Source organism: Gymnoscopelus braueri (genome assembly GCF_963280865.1).
Source record: "Gymnoscopelus braueri genome assembly, chromosome: 6".
NCBI lineage: Eukaryota > Metazoa > Chordata > Actinopteri > Myctophiformes > Myctophidae > Gymnoscopelus > Gymnoscopelus braueri.
Genome location: NC_137607.1, coordinates 5,281,979 through 5,296,465, shown reverse-complemented (window position 1 = coordinate 5,296,465; position 14,487 = coordinate 5,281,979). Strand labels below are relative to the sequence as shown.

General features: G+C 40.2%; 1 protein-coding gene across 2 annotated transcripts; it reads right to left on the bottom strand.

The window, feature by feature from the left end:
• Positions 1-5,135: 5,135 nt before the first annotated feature.
• ociad2 (OCIA domain containing 2) lies at positions 5,136-13,078 on the bottom strand. 2 transcript variants are annotated; one of them, XM_080430242.1, is made up of 7 exons: positions 12,859-13,078; positions 12,512-12,596; positions 9,471-9,524; positions 9,330-9,377; positions 8,718-8,874; positions 5,870-5,950; positions 5,136-5,305 (listed from the first exon to the last, which is right to left on the bottom strand). In XM_080430242.1, exons 1-6 carry the CDS (start codon positions 12,928-12,930, stop codon positions 5,872-5,874), a joined length of 495 nt encoding a protein of 164 aa, XP_080286368.1. In that variant the 5' UTR covers positions 12,931-13,078; the 3' UTR covers positions 5,136-5,305; positions 5,870-5,871. The 2 variants fall into 2 exon arrangements, with proteins under 2 accessions (XP_080286368.1, XP_080286367.1); XM_080430241.1 differs by having other exon boundaries at positions 5,853-5,950; positions 12,859-13,077.
• Between the last annotated feature and the right edge of the window lie 1,409 nt (positions 13,079-14,487).

The window sequence follows — 14,487 nt, the reverse complement described above, 5'->3', positions numbered from 1 at the left end:
ATTGCAAGTTGCTGTATACGCTGTCCTCTCCCCTGAGCCATCCAACCCTATAGCAAAGTGAGCAGGTGTTAGATGAGTTGTGGGTGTAAGGCCAAGCCTTACCAGTTTGTTTTGGGATTTCTGGAGTCTTGTTTTTAAGGCCTGAGTGGTTTTGTGGTACCATGAGGTGCATGCATAGTCGAAGTGACCATGGATGAGGGCCCCTGTTAGAATCCTTAAAGTATTCTTACTGACTAGAGAGGAAATCCTATAGAGAAAACTTCTTCGTTGGTTGACTTTTTTGATGACTCTGGTTGCCATTTTATCACAGGTTTGCCTCTAGAATGGAACCTATTAGGTCGGTAATTTCCTCTTTTCTTGTGCTAACATTATCACCTACTTTCATTGTGAAGCTGTCAGCTTTGCCGAGGTTAAAACTAGACCCAAAGAGAATGGATTCAGTTTGACCCAGGTGTAATGATATTTTGTTATCAGTGAGCCAGGTGCGTATCGTATAGAGTTCAGAGCTAAGAGCTATTTCAACCATGTCCAAGCATGTTCCTGTCTGAGACCAGCAGAGAAGAGTCATACGCAAACAGGAACAGGTTGCAGTCACAAGCTGATGACATGTTGTTTATTAGGAACAGTAAAGGTCCTAGTATGCTTCCTTGCGGAACACCACAGCTCACTAGGAGGAGGAGGGGGGGGGGCTCCTTTGAATTGTATTGTATCCTTTTAACACCTCTCATCTCTTTCCCTCTTCTAGCCCACACACACACGCACACACACACACACACACACACACACACACACACACACACACACACACACACACACACACACACACACACACACACACACACAGGACCATTTCAATGACAAAAGACAGTGTATTGATTGACAACGATCGTCAGAGACACATTCACATGTGTGTCTTCCCTGTCTTGATGTCTTTTGCTTCATCAACATGTTGACTGTTTTTCTTTGATCTCAATAGTTCATGTCTATGTTTAGCTATTGATAGACTTCTTCTGCACAATACAATTGTCAGTTTTGATTAAAATAATAATAATACTTGTCTGTGAAAGAAAGTTTTTATTCAACTAAGTATGTTGGTTGGATATCAATGGATATCAATTTGGTGTCTCACGTACTATAGTCATGTGATCAAGACGGATGTGTCCGATATTTCATATTCCATCCTAATTGGCTAACATTGGCTTCCAAAGTTTGCAGCATAGGTCTGTTTTGAACACAATGCCTCAAATCATGAACGCAGTGTGCGATTTCCGTGACATTTTGCACGCACATTCCCACTAGGCAGAGGAAGAAATGTCACCCTTTTCATATTGGCCTGTTATAGCGCCACCAGCAGGTCTAATTCTACAAAATATTTTTTTGGAACAAAATGCCTCAAATCATGAATACAGTGTCCGATTGCTGTGAAAGGCCTAAGAAGAAATGGCACCCTTTTCACATTGGCCTATTATAGTGCCACAATAACCTACCTGCGGAGAACTGTGCTCCGAGGAGCACGTTTTCTAGTTATTCACCTGTTTCCTAGGCTGTGTGTTTTCCACTTCCTGTCAATTTGATCCAATGAAATCCAATGAAACTGGTCAGATGACCAATGATATCCAATGAAATCGACAGGAAGTGGAAAACACACAGCCTATGGGAAACAGGTGAATATATTTTTTGTGTCTGATTAAGTTAAAGGGATAGTTCACCCAAAAAGTAACGTATTTCTATCGATTACTGACTTGAATTCATGAATATTTTTAGCTTTTGTCGCATTCCTAAGCCAATAATTTGACGACCAGCAGGGTTCTGGTAGGAGACACAAAGAGTCTCCTTTGGCTTTTAGGCAGAGTAGTAGCCGTATCAGTTTGTTTTGGGATGCATTCTCAGATCATTATAGCCTACCCTTGTTTTCTATACTTTAGTAAACTAAAGCTCTGACAAATTTTTGGCATGTAATCATGTTCATACTTCACCCATTCATAATAGTCCTCTACTGCTCATGTCCAGGTTTGTAATAGGGTGTGCCAACGTGTCGTCACCAAAGGGTCGCCACGCCCCCTTTTGACGCTGAAGCAGTCACAGGGACACCGTCAGAGAGTACACAGAGACGCGCTTAAAGGGATAGTTCACCCAAAATAATACCTTTTATCTATCGATAAATGACTGAAAACGGGGCATCGTTACCCTGTCTGGCTTCACGTGTAAATTATGTTTCATTTGCAAATTATATTTCACTTGTAAAGTGTTGTTTCTAGAGAAGCTGTTTTGCATCTGTATGCTGTAGTCGTTGCACGAAAACCTGTTGGTCTAGAACAGGGGTGGACAACTTTGTAGATGGTGAGGGCCACTAAATTACCACACTCACTCTGGGGGGCCACAATGGTTATCGGCACTCTCACCAGTAGTACCCCATTACTCAAAAAGTTGGACTGTTGTAATTCAAATCATGGAAAGTTGCATGTTTGGAACAGCTGAAGGCAATAGTTCACCATTTCGGCTATGTTTAGATTACTTTGTTTTTCGTTGTGATTTTGAAAGTGCAAAAGAAAATACTTCTGTTTTTATTAACATATTCGAAATAAACATGAAAAAATATATATATTTTGGCCTGGGGCCGCATTGAGTGACGGTGAGGGCCGCATGCGGCCCTCACGGGTTCTAGACTCTAGAACCTGGCCTGGGTCACTCTGAAGGAGTAATTTTTGGCTTGCCAATGCCTTATAATTTACACTGTTTCAAGATTCAAGAACACTTATTAACAATGTAGATTGTTGGGTGTTTTTCTGGGCGGTGAAACCGCCCCTATAAGTGAGGTTTGGAAATTTGTACAATTATCGTGCGCTGTGATTGGCCAAACTTTTACCCCGCCTAACCCTGCACCGTGATTGGCCAATCACAATCTATTCAGGACTGTGATTGGCCAGCGTCACATGACACATGTGCATAACCCTATATAAGAAACCATAACTTTAAAAAAAACATAAATTTGTTTTTTTAAAGTTATGGTTTCGTCCATCATAAAGAGTGTTTCAATAAATGTATTTATCTTTTGTACATGATTGGTTGACTCCATTTAGTATTGTGATTAGCTAGCAAGACACATGCTGTGATTGGCTCTTTATGAAAGTCATTGGCTAGTGACTTTCATAAAGAGTGTTTCAATAAATGTATTTATCTTTTGTACATGATTGGTTGACTCCATTCAGTATTGTGATTAGCTAGCAAGACACCGCCCACTTCACACAGGGTGTGATTTTTTTTAAGAGATTGGTAATCTGCACATTAAATCTGTTCTCCGAAAATAGCTGATCTACAAGCACTGCTTGTGCGCTTGTGTGCATGTTTAACACAAATCTTCTGGTGGGTCCCTGGCACAAAATATTTTTGAGATGGGGGTCCGCAGCCAAATACATTTTGGGGGTCCTTGACATGAAAACGTTTGAGAAGTACAGCTATATACAGGTTTTAAGTGGCTATAGTGAACAGACTAACCTACTCAAGTACTGAGATACTTCCTGCAATCTGATATTGTTTAAATAATCAGAATGTATCATTGAAACGTTTAAAATAAAACAAAATATATTCTGCTTTTCCAATAAAGAAAAGCACAATACTCTCACAAGACTCTCTGAGAGAATGAAAGAAAATGTTTATTATTTTTAATGGTTAAAAATATACCGTAACAAGTAGAATGTAACCAAATCATTTCAATGTTACTTTTACTCCTTTACATTTGGCTCAAATGTAAAGGAGTAAAATCAAAAGGAGTAAAAAAGTAAAAGTGATGTTGCATTACTACACTGATTGCCAGAATTATTTCAGATTTTTTGCATTTTCATGCCAGGGTTTTTACATTGAAAAAAAAGAGTACTCAGGAGCTGAGATACAACATTTTTAAGTTTTAAGTTAACAAGGAAGTGGATGGGAGTCTAGATCTTCGACAAATCATATCTCCTTGGTCTTTGGGTCAAATTAATAAAAAATAATAATAATATTTTTTTTTTTTTTTTTTGAAAAACATTTTTTTTCTTAAAAACGAGTTAACTCGATCTAGGCAATCAAGCGATGGATTCTAAAAACGAGTTAACTCGTTCTTGGCAATCAATGTGTTTTAAGTATGTTGCATTAAAACTACTTGTTAAATCTTTGTAAATTTGTAAATTTTAGCAAATGTAACTCGTCTCTCCCTCCTTGTAACTGAAAGATGCAGACAATGATCCATCACATTCCTTTAAGTCTTATGTCAACACACACTCATGATTGTTTAGTCTATTTATGTGTATACAGTGTTTCATCTTTTATCCTGTTGATACTGTAAATATTCATGTATTTCAGATTTGGAAACTGCCATGTGAATTGTAAAGTAAACAAACTTGAACTTGAACCACTTGAACTTGATACAAGGGGTGTGGGGTACTGGTAGCGTCATCCACCACAGCCTGTAGATGACGCTAATGTTCCAGAAAAACGGTAGCATTCAGGAATGACTTGACTTGTGATGAAGTGAGGTCTTTTTCTTTATCAATCAATCATTCATTAGACATTGATAGCAAGGCTGACAGCAGCCAAGATTAGGTATATTTCCTATAACAATATACAATATACAAACTAACAGAATTAGCAAGTAGTTGCCCACATTTGGGCTCTCAATGAGATGATAAGTTCAAGTGTATATTTGCACACCAAAGGATTGCAGACACACTTGAAGCACACTTTTAGCACTAAAAGAAATTAGTTTATTTTATGTGTTTTGGAACACGAAGTAGACTATATCTTATTGTGTATCTGAATATAAAAGAAGACACTTGATTGAACCCCAAGTAATCCATATTGCCACCAGTGTAGAACATGACGTTTAAAATGGTCATATACACAAGTAGCCTATAGTAAAAGAAGTTTACTAAATACGATAAAGATAAGACAAACAATCACATAGCAAGACAAATCTGTCCGCAGCCAATGAACTGCAAAGCAAATGAGTCCCAAACACATCACAGTAGCCCAGGGATTCTCAACCATTTTTATATAATTATCCCATTTTATGGGGGTGGATTTTTAGCGACCCTACGCTTGATTTATATATACAATTTCAACGTTGAAATAAAGCATAATAGAAATAAAGCAACCATTGGTAGCCTTGAATAGGACTATTTATGAAAAATATATCTTTATTTTAGTTATTAAAGCAGGGGATAGATGTTTTATTTCTAATGGCATGTTGCAATATTATAATTATTATGATATAGACAAGTTGATGAGTTGAAGGGCATGTTTCAGAGACGGACTGTGTCCTCAGTAGAACCTGAAACACATGGAGAGGTATGGTTTAATAACTAAATAATGTTTTAATGTGTAAATCTTTGAACATATCGTCTCTGTCGGATAGAAAACCTCATACGTTCAAAAACTGTTACTTTTCAGGATTCAAATGAAAAAAGCATCAAAAGTACTTTTGATACTTTTGTGTGACGCTATAGTATGATCAAGTTGGGCAGTGGTTTTCAACTAGTGGTCCGGGGACCACCAGTGGTCCTTGAGGGAGTACCAGGGGGTCCCCAGCAAAATTAGTTAATAGCGTCACAATCCTTTTTAACCACTTAGCTTTGGCTATTCAAAAATAGCAGATCTACAAGCTCATAGTGCGGCACCGAGTGCCGCACTATGAGCTTGTAGATCCGCTATTTTTGAAAAACCTTGAAAAAGTGTGCATATCTTTGAATATTTATATTTTTCTAAAGCGAAAATGTACTGATATCTTTGCTTCTGGGGGTCCCTGGCACAAAACATTTTCAAATGGGGGGCCAAATGTATATCTAGGGGTCCTTGGCATGAAAAAGGTTGAAAACCACTGATTTACGATACGTACCTCTAGTTTTGTACTTTCTCAGCCGGTGCCGGTGCGGTTGCAGCTTGTTTCTTGCACTCCTCACATACGTGGTGGCAGTGTCTGTGGGCATTACTATGAGTCAGTCCAGTCACATACGTGGTGGCAGTGTCTGTGGGCATTATTATGAGTCAGTCCAGTCACATACGTGGTGGCAGTGTCTGTGGGCATTATTATGAGTCAGTCCAGTCACATACGTGGTGGCAGTGTCTGTGGGCATTACTATGAGTCAGTCCAGTCACATACATGGTGGCAGTGTCTGTGGGCATTACTATGAGTCAGTCCAGTCACATACGTGGTGGCAGTGTCTGTGGGCATTACTATGAGTCAGTCCAGTCACATACGTGGTGGCAGTGTCTGTGGGCATTACTATGAGTCGGTCCAGTCACAGTGTCTGTGGGCATTACTATGAGTCAATCCAATCCAATCCACTTTATTTATAAAGCACATTTTAAAACTTGTTCAGGGTTAACAAAGTGATGTACAGAGAAAACCAAATACACTGGGAAAGTTAAAAAACACAGAGACAAAGCAAAACACAGAAGCAAAAATAAAACAAAAGAAGCAAAGTAAACAACAGAAGGAAACACATCACTGAAAATATGTCAGTCCGGTCACATACGTGGTGGCAGTGTCTGTGGGCATTACTATGAGTCAGTCCAGTCACATACGTGGTGGCAGTGTCTGTGGGCAATACTATGAGTCAGTCCAGTCACATACATGGTGGCAGTGTCTGTGGGCATTACTGAGTCAGTCCAGTCATAGTGTCTGTGGGCATTACTATGAGTCAGTCCAGTCACAGTGTCTGTGGGCATTACTGAGTCAGTCCAGTCACAGTGTCTGTGGGCATTACTATGAGTCAGTCCAGTCACAGTGTCTGTGGGCATTACTATGAGTCAGTCCAGTCACAGTGTCTGTGGGCATTACTATGAGTCAGTCCAGTCACAGTGTCTGTGGGCATTACTATGAGTCAGTCCAGTCACAGTGTCTGTGGGCATTACTATGAGTCAGTCCAGTCACAGTGTCTGTGGGCATTACTATGAGTCAGTCCAGTCACAGTGTCTGTGGGCATTACTATGAGTCAGTCCAGTCACGTGGATGTGGCGTAACATTTTCAAAGGGACTTTATCATTCCTATTTATTAACAGCATTAGGAGGGGCAAGGCTCAGTCAAACAATATCACCTTTATGCTTTATCTTAAGTGCATTGAATGATTGGTCTATTTGACATGCGGCGCCACACTATAAACTAAACTAAAGGTCACAAACTTAATGCAGACGGCTTTGAGGAAATTCTATGGCAGACTGTGGGCAGGGCTGTGAGGCACGGATTCTAAAGAGTGCCCTTAAATGTATTAGTTGGTGAGTTGATGGGTGAGTTACGACTGGACTCATTTAATTGTAAAGGGATAGTTCACCCCCAAAATATATTTTTTTCTATCGACTACTCACCCCATGGAGATTTTTTTGTTTTTGTCGCTTTCCTGAGGCAATAATTTGATGACCGGTGGACTCTCGGGTAGGAGACTCAAAGAGTCTCCATTGAGTCCGCCGGTAATCAAATTATTGGTTTAGGAAAGCGCCAAAAACACAAAATCTCCATGAATTCAAGGCTTTATGGGGTGTAATTGATAGAAAATAAGATTTTTTTTGGGTGAACTATCCCTTTAACTCTAAAACAGGGGCTTCATTTGAATCTAGCTAGAACTTCACAGTCAAAATATGACCTTTACAATACCAACCTGGTATTTCTTTCACATGTTTTATTTTCTCAAAGGGGAAAACTTGTCCCAGACAGTACTTTCTGAATACACATAAAATACAATCTGATCCCTCAATATCATGAGAATCTGGTGTTAGTGGCATCTGTTGTCTTTCAACCTGGTGTCACTATTTTGGACGTGTCAGTATAGATGAATGTTTTCAAACATTTTCAAAGAAGTAAAAAAAAAAAAGCAAAAATAGCAGATCTACAAGATCACAATGCATCGCATGATTATTTGAGCTATTTGTCGTACAACAACATAGGGCTTAAGTAGTTAAAGGACGACGTCACCGATTTTCAACCTATCTTCATATAATTGGTCCTCACTAATACTCATGATAAAATGGTACCATTTTTTCCGACTTGGTCTGTGTCTCATAGGAGGGCTGTGGACAGTCCAGAAACCCGTCTACCAGTGACATCATCGTTAGGCATGATTTTCTTTTCCAACAAGATTTCACATTTTTTATTTAGATTTTTATTAACACGAGAACAATGGCTTCTTTTATTGCATTGCAACTTTCCAGGAATAGAAAGCCTGCAGTTTCTATTAGCTTGGATTCCCCATTGATGATGTCACTGGTAGACGGGACTCTGAACTGTCCACAGCCCTCCTCTGAGACACAGACCGAGTAGAATTTTTTTTTACCATTTTATCATGAGTATTAGTGAGGACCAATTATATGAAGATATTGAAAATCGGTGAAGTCGTCCTTTAAGAGATGTGTTATTCAGCGTAGGAATAACATGTCCTCAATTTAGTTTAGTCTGCAGTTTGTTTTAATGTTGGATTTCATATCTCTCAAAGGGCACACAAATTATTATTATTTATTTTAACAACAGGTGTGGACAGGTATCTTTTTCATATATTTAGTCATGTATGTTACTCTGTCTGTACACAGTAATGTACCATAGTAGCATACTGTTGTCACTACAACATAACATTTCCAAACTGGTGCACTCATGTCAACTTGAGTTTTATTTCAAACAGCAAGATTACCTTCTGCCATGACATGACATTGATAAGAAACATGACTGGTTATGTTGTAGTGTGTTAAACCTCACCTATGTCCTGAGCCCGGTCCAAAGCCTGGTCTTCCAGCCCCAGGGCCAAATCCTGGTCCAGATCCTGGTCCAACCCCAGGGCCAAGCTTCTGAAATTTGCTTCGGCAAGTTCCAACGTAAGAGGCCTTTCCTACTGCAAAACCCAGGATTCCAGCCACTGAAGAACAGAAACATTGTCATAGTCTTGTCCCAATGACAGCTATAAGGCTTTGTTCAGACTGCAGGCAAATCTTTAGGACTGACTGTCCACACTGTCATTTGCAAGTTACCAGATCGGATTTGTGTATTCACACATCGTTGACCTATTGGTTGCTATGGTAACGTCGTATACCTCATCTATAAGCTCACATTGCTTCTAAACATGTGTCTCAGTGTCCAGTCTGTCCACACTGAGACACATGTTTTGAAATCAGTTTTGAATTACATTTCAAACCACCTATAGGAATGTGGTTCAAATCTGATTCACAAACATCATTTTCCATTTCTATTCAGACTTGATCAAACTAATTAGATTCCAAACAGGCCAAGAATTGGATTTGGGCCGCCAGTCTGAACACCTGAGTGACAATAATGAAGGATTAGAAGCTGTAAAATGAACTCCAGGACACGTACCAGCTAGTTTTGGAAAAGGACCCAACCTCTTTGATGATTGCCAAACGCCTGCATAGAAAGAACATTTTTTTAAATAACATTAATATTTTCTATTAAGTTTTAGGATATGGAGGCTGAGTGATCTGAACGACAATGACGTACCATTATAGATGAGACCTCCAGTGACAGCCATGCTGCCCACAGAGAGGGGAAGAGCTAAAGATGGAGAGTCATAGAGTCAGAGTCAATCTACTGTACCCTGCTACTGATCACAGGGTCCGCAATACCTGCCCCTAAAATCTGAACCACATCCCCTTGTCAAACAAAGGCTGCAAGACTACAGGTAAATTATTTGTATTTGTTTGTATACTGTGCAAAAAGGGACCGTACCTATATTCCCCAGGTTCTATGTTCCCCAGGTTCTATGTTCCCCGAAAAAAAGGTTCTATGTTCCCCCCTTACCAAAAAAGGTTCTATGTTCCCTGGGTTCTATGTTCCCCGTTTACCCCAAAAAAGGTTCTATGTTCCCCATTAACAAAAAAAAGGTTCTATGTTCCCCGCTCACCCAAAAATGCAGGAAACATACATCAAAAAAGGTTCTATGTTCCCTGGGTTCTATGTTCCCCGTTTATCCCAAAAAAGGTTCTATGTTCCCCATTAACAAAAAAAAGGTTCTATGTTCCCCGCTCACCCAAAAATGCAGGAAACATACATTTTTTTTTTCTCTAAATTTTTATCCCACGATTTTGTAACCCTATTTTTTACACCCAGTGCCAATTGTCTATGTAATCCTGGGCACTACCTTCACTCTGCCAACCTAGGGAGGCTAGGGCCGAGCTCATGCCTCCTTCAATGCATGAGAGCCAACTGACCTTCTTGTCACCTGACAGGGGAGAGTTTCCCTGGTTGGACGTAGCGCGTGGAAGGAACACGTTATTCCAACCAGTTCCCTTCCCCTCCATCAGGCGCCCCAGCTGGCCAGGGGGAGGCAGTATAGTGACCAGGATTACTGCATGTTTTTGTGAGGGTACCTACCCTAGGAGACACGGGGAGAACATGCAAACTCCACACAGAAAGGCCCTTTCGCCAACCCCACCTAGGGTATGGGCACTGATGACGCGGAGGAGAGAACACACCCCCAACGCCCACAGCGTCCCCTGCGGGAATCGAACCTAGTTAATCATTTCCAATTATTAATAACATCTCTGAACACACACAACTGAACATAATGGGGAGAAATTACTATCAGAAACTTGCCCGCCCCTTTCCCCTGGCGGCCATCTTGGACAAAAATTGTACCATATGATAATAAGCATTGGTAAGGACCAATTATATGAGATAAGATATGTTGAAAATGGGTGAAAATGGGTTGTCCTTTAAGCTTGCATAATTGTCTCCACCAGGCCGAAAGGCATGGCGAGAGAGTATGTTTTACCCCCTGTCCGTCCGTCCGTCCGTCCGTCTGTCCGTGTGTGTGTCCTGTCCGTGTGTTACCAGCTAATCTCCGGCACCATTGGCCCGCTCGCTGCGAAACTGTGCACACACACTCCCTCGATACCAATTCAGAACCTCTGCCCCAAATTTTTCACATGGGCCTGTTATAGCGCCACCAGGAGGCCGATTTGTGCAAAACCCATTTTTTGACATTACTCCTACAGATTTTATCCAAACGTCATGCAAATCGTTACACAGTATCTCTATAGTCATGTGATCAACCCGGATCTGTCCGATTTCCCATATTCCATCCTGATTGGCTAAGGTTGGCTTCCAAAGTTTGCAGGATAGGTCCGTTTTGAACAAAATGCTTCGAATCATGAACGCAGCTTGCAATTTCCGTGAAATTTCACACGCACATTCACACTAGGCCGAGGAAGAAATGCCACCCATTTCACATTGGCCTGTTATAGCGCCACTAGCAGGTCTAATTAAGTATATATAATAAGTATATAATAAGTATAATAAGTATTTATTTTTGTATGTAAAAAACGTTGTAACTTTTTTTATATGCTTTACAAATTAAGCACTTTGAAACTGAAGATGATGGCCAATGTTGATGATAGTAAAAATGATAATAACATCGTATCGATATCGTGAGCCCAATATCGTGTATCGTATCATATGTACCGTGAAATTAATATATCGTGACACCCCTAAATAGTTTTTGAGTCATGTCAAATAAGTTTTCAAAACATATTTTGACACTTTAAAAACTGGATGGGTATAAATACATGTATTTAAACCTTTTAAATGTCTCACCATTTCACGCATTTTTGGGTGAGCGGGGAACATAGAACCTTTTTTTGGTTGAGTGGGGAACATAGAACCTTTTTTAGAACCTTTTTTGGTTGAGTGGGGAACATAGAACCTTTTTTTTTGGATGAGTGGGGAACATAGAACCTTTTTTTGGATGAGTGGGGAACATAGAACCCTTTTTTGGATGAGTGGGGAACATAGAACCCATTTTTGGTTAAGCGGGGAACATAGAACCCGGGGAACATAGAACCTTTTTTGGGGTGGGAGGGGAACATAGAACCTGGGGAACATAGAACCTGGGGAATATAGGTACGGTCCCTGTAAAAATATACTGTATTTTCAAAGTGAAGCAAATATGTGCCAAATAGGTGCCAACCTGTTCCAGTTCATTTTCCCAAAGCTTTGTTTGATTGCCTTGGGAGCAGGTTTGAATTGAACCGGAAATACGTATGACACCTACGCCCGGTAAACCCGGGATTACAGTTATGTGCAGAGCCAATTATATTCAAGTATTTCTTAAACCTTTTCTTAAATCAACACTATAGAACGGTAATCATTAAAAAAATATATACTAAGTTCCCATGTCAAGCTAATTGTAAAATAGTACAATTAGATTCCTCTGTCTCTCTCTACGTGGTGAAGTATTTTAAGGTCACGGGCGACTTGGGTTTCAGCCAGCAGAATAATGTAAACACATGTGGATGACGCATCCTGCCCAACCCTTTCTACTACGCTGGACTCAACAACAGCGCTACAATATATATATAAGAGCACACCAAAACTACACTGATTCATCTCACATCTTGAAGGTTTTGGGGATATGTAACAGAGATTAGTGGGTTCCACTTGCTCCTAGATCAACTGTTACAGATACATGTAGCATCTTATTTTCATATACTGTAAAATTATGAAGTATTATTATGTACTGGTGTGTGTTTTGTAAAGTGTACCTCTGTACCAAAAGCTCTCCTCATGGCATTCCTTCCAAATCTGCTTCACGTCCTCTCTGTGGATGTGGTGGTCACCGAGAGGACACTGTAAGACACACACACAGTAGACAGGTCACCTATTTGATTTGATTTATTTTGAAAGGGAAAACCACATGGTTACAGCAGTTCGAGGATTACACAAGAAAGTCCTGAGACTTATTTCCATTGAGGTCCTCTCACATTTAACAGTAAAAAGATACATTACAATACAAAGCACATGACAATAACATATACAGTACATACACACAATCACCATGCATGTCCCTGGTTGACCCTGGTGGTCACGTGATCAATGCCTCTTACTGTACCTTTTTCCCTCCTTTCTCAGCAGCTCCCTCTGTCGTCACTACGACTGTCTGCTCCGTCGTTTCAGTATTCATGATGCAAAATGGACAAGATATCACTCTGTCCCACGTTCAGAAATTTGGCTTGACCTTTCTTTCTATTTCCCAGTCTATCGGAGCAACTGAGGTCTGTTTATTCCTGCTTTCACTACAACTGCACTGACTCCACCCCTCTTGAGTAAACATACAGTATCAGACTAGGCCCGGCCCACTAAAAGGGGCACAGCTGAATTAAATTGTAATGGATGCCAGAACAGAACAGTGCCCTCTCTCGCACAAGCACTCTTGCCAACTCACACTCTTTCATTCTTAAAAAACTGAGCTCAGAGCTTTGCTTGACAAAACATATGGATTAGAATGTCCACGATAAAGACTAATGAACATTGAACAATGCACAAGAAATTTTTTCTACTCTGCTTCTTTGGAAGACACACCTCGCTTCAAAATATTTTACCTCTGTACACCTACAGTATCTGCAGCTGTCACACCCTGTCTGCTGTGTGTCTACTGTGTCTGCTGTTGCTGTGGCAGTGTTTAGTAGTGGCATGTATACCAGTAATGCCAGGTGTGGAAGTGTTCTGTAGTGGGTGAGAGACCAAAAGTTCACTATTACAAAGTCCTCAGAGGATCGTAACATTACCCCAACTGTATAGGTAGAAGTGATAAGTGTGGACAGGCTTGAGGCTGTTGAGAAAAAGATGAATTGTAAACATATTTCCATCACCTGGCTGTATGTGGTTGACCTGTGAGAGTTAATGCTGCTGTTCAGGGCCTGTCTCTACTTGAGAGCAGCATAACTCGAGTCACAGTAACCCGTGACTTGTGATGTGACTTGGACTCGACTATCTGTGAGTTTAGACTTGAACTTGGACTTTCTAACAGTAAGAAGAGCACAAAAGGTATACATAAATGATTAATTAAATCGCATTCAAAAATCAGCTATGGATGGACTGGATGGCTGATGACTCAACCAGTTAGTATACAGACCATATTGAAAATGCAATGTGGTATGTACAAATATATGGTGAAAAACATAAATCGATCGATCGAGATCAATCAAGGAGGACATGTATTGTGAAACCATGAACACCAGGTTAAAGAAAATAGGAAGGTTAGGCTAGTTGTGCTTAGTCCTCTGTTCTTCCTGTCAGGAGAATGAGGCCCTACAACACTCCTTGAAATTGTGTTGCACTATTAGTTCATCTAATCTGTTTTATCTCTGTCACTCCCATTTGTCCATTCTTATGGCTATGAGTACCAGAACACTGGGTCAAAGGCCTGGTACATAAATAAACAAGAAGGAATTTGATAATAGGCAGTGTGCACCCAACACTTATTATTATGGCTTCCCAGACAATGTATCCACACATCCATGTATTGCTAAATGTACATAATAGTTTTAACACCTGTTCATTGCTGTTCACCTTCTCCTCAACCTGCAGCAAAATCAACTTCTCTGACATTCATCATGTGTTATGTTATGTTTTCAGCTTCTTAATTTCAGTCATTTGTCATTTAATTTCCTTAAACATGGATAACTGCAGGAGAACGACCTTAACACGTGTTGATATGGAGCTTTGCTTTAAGGATTGA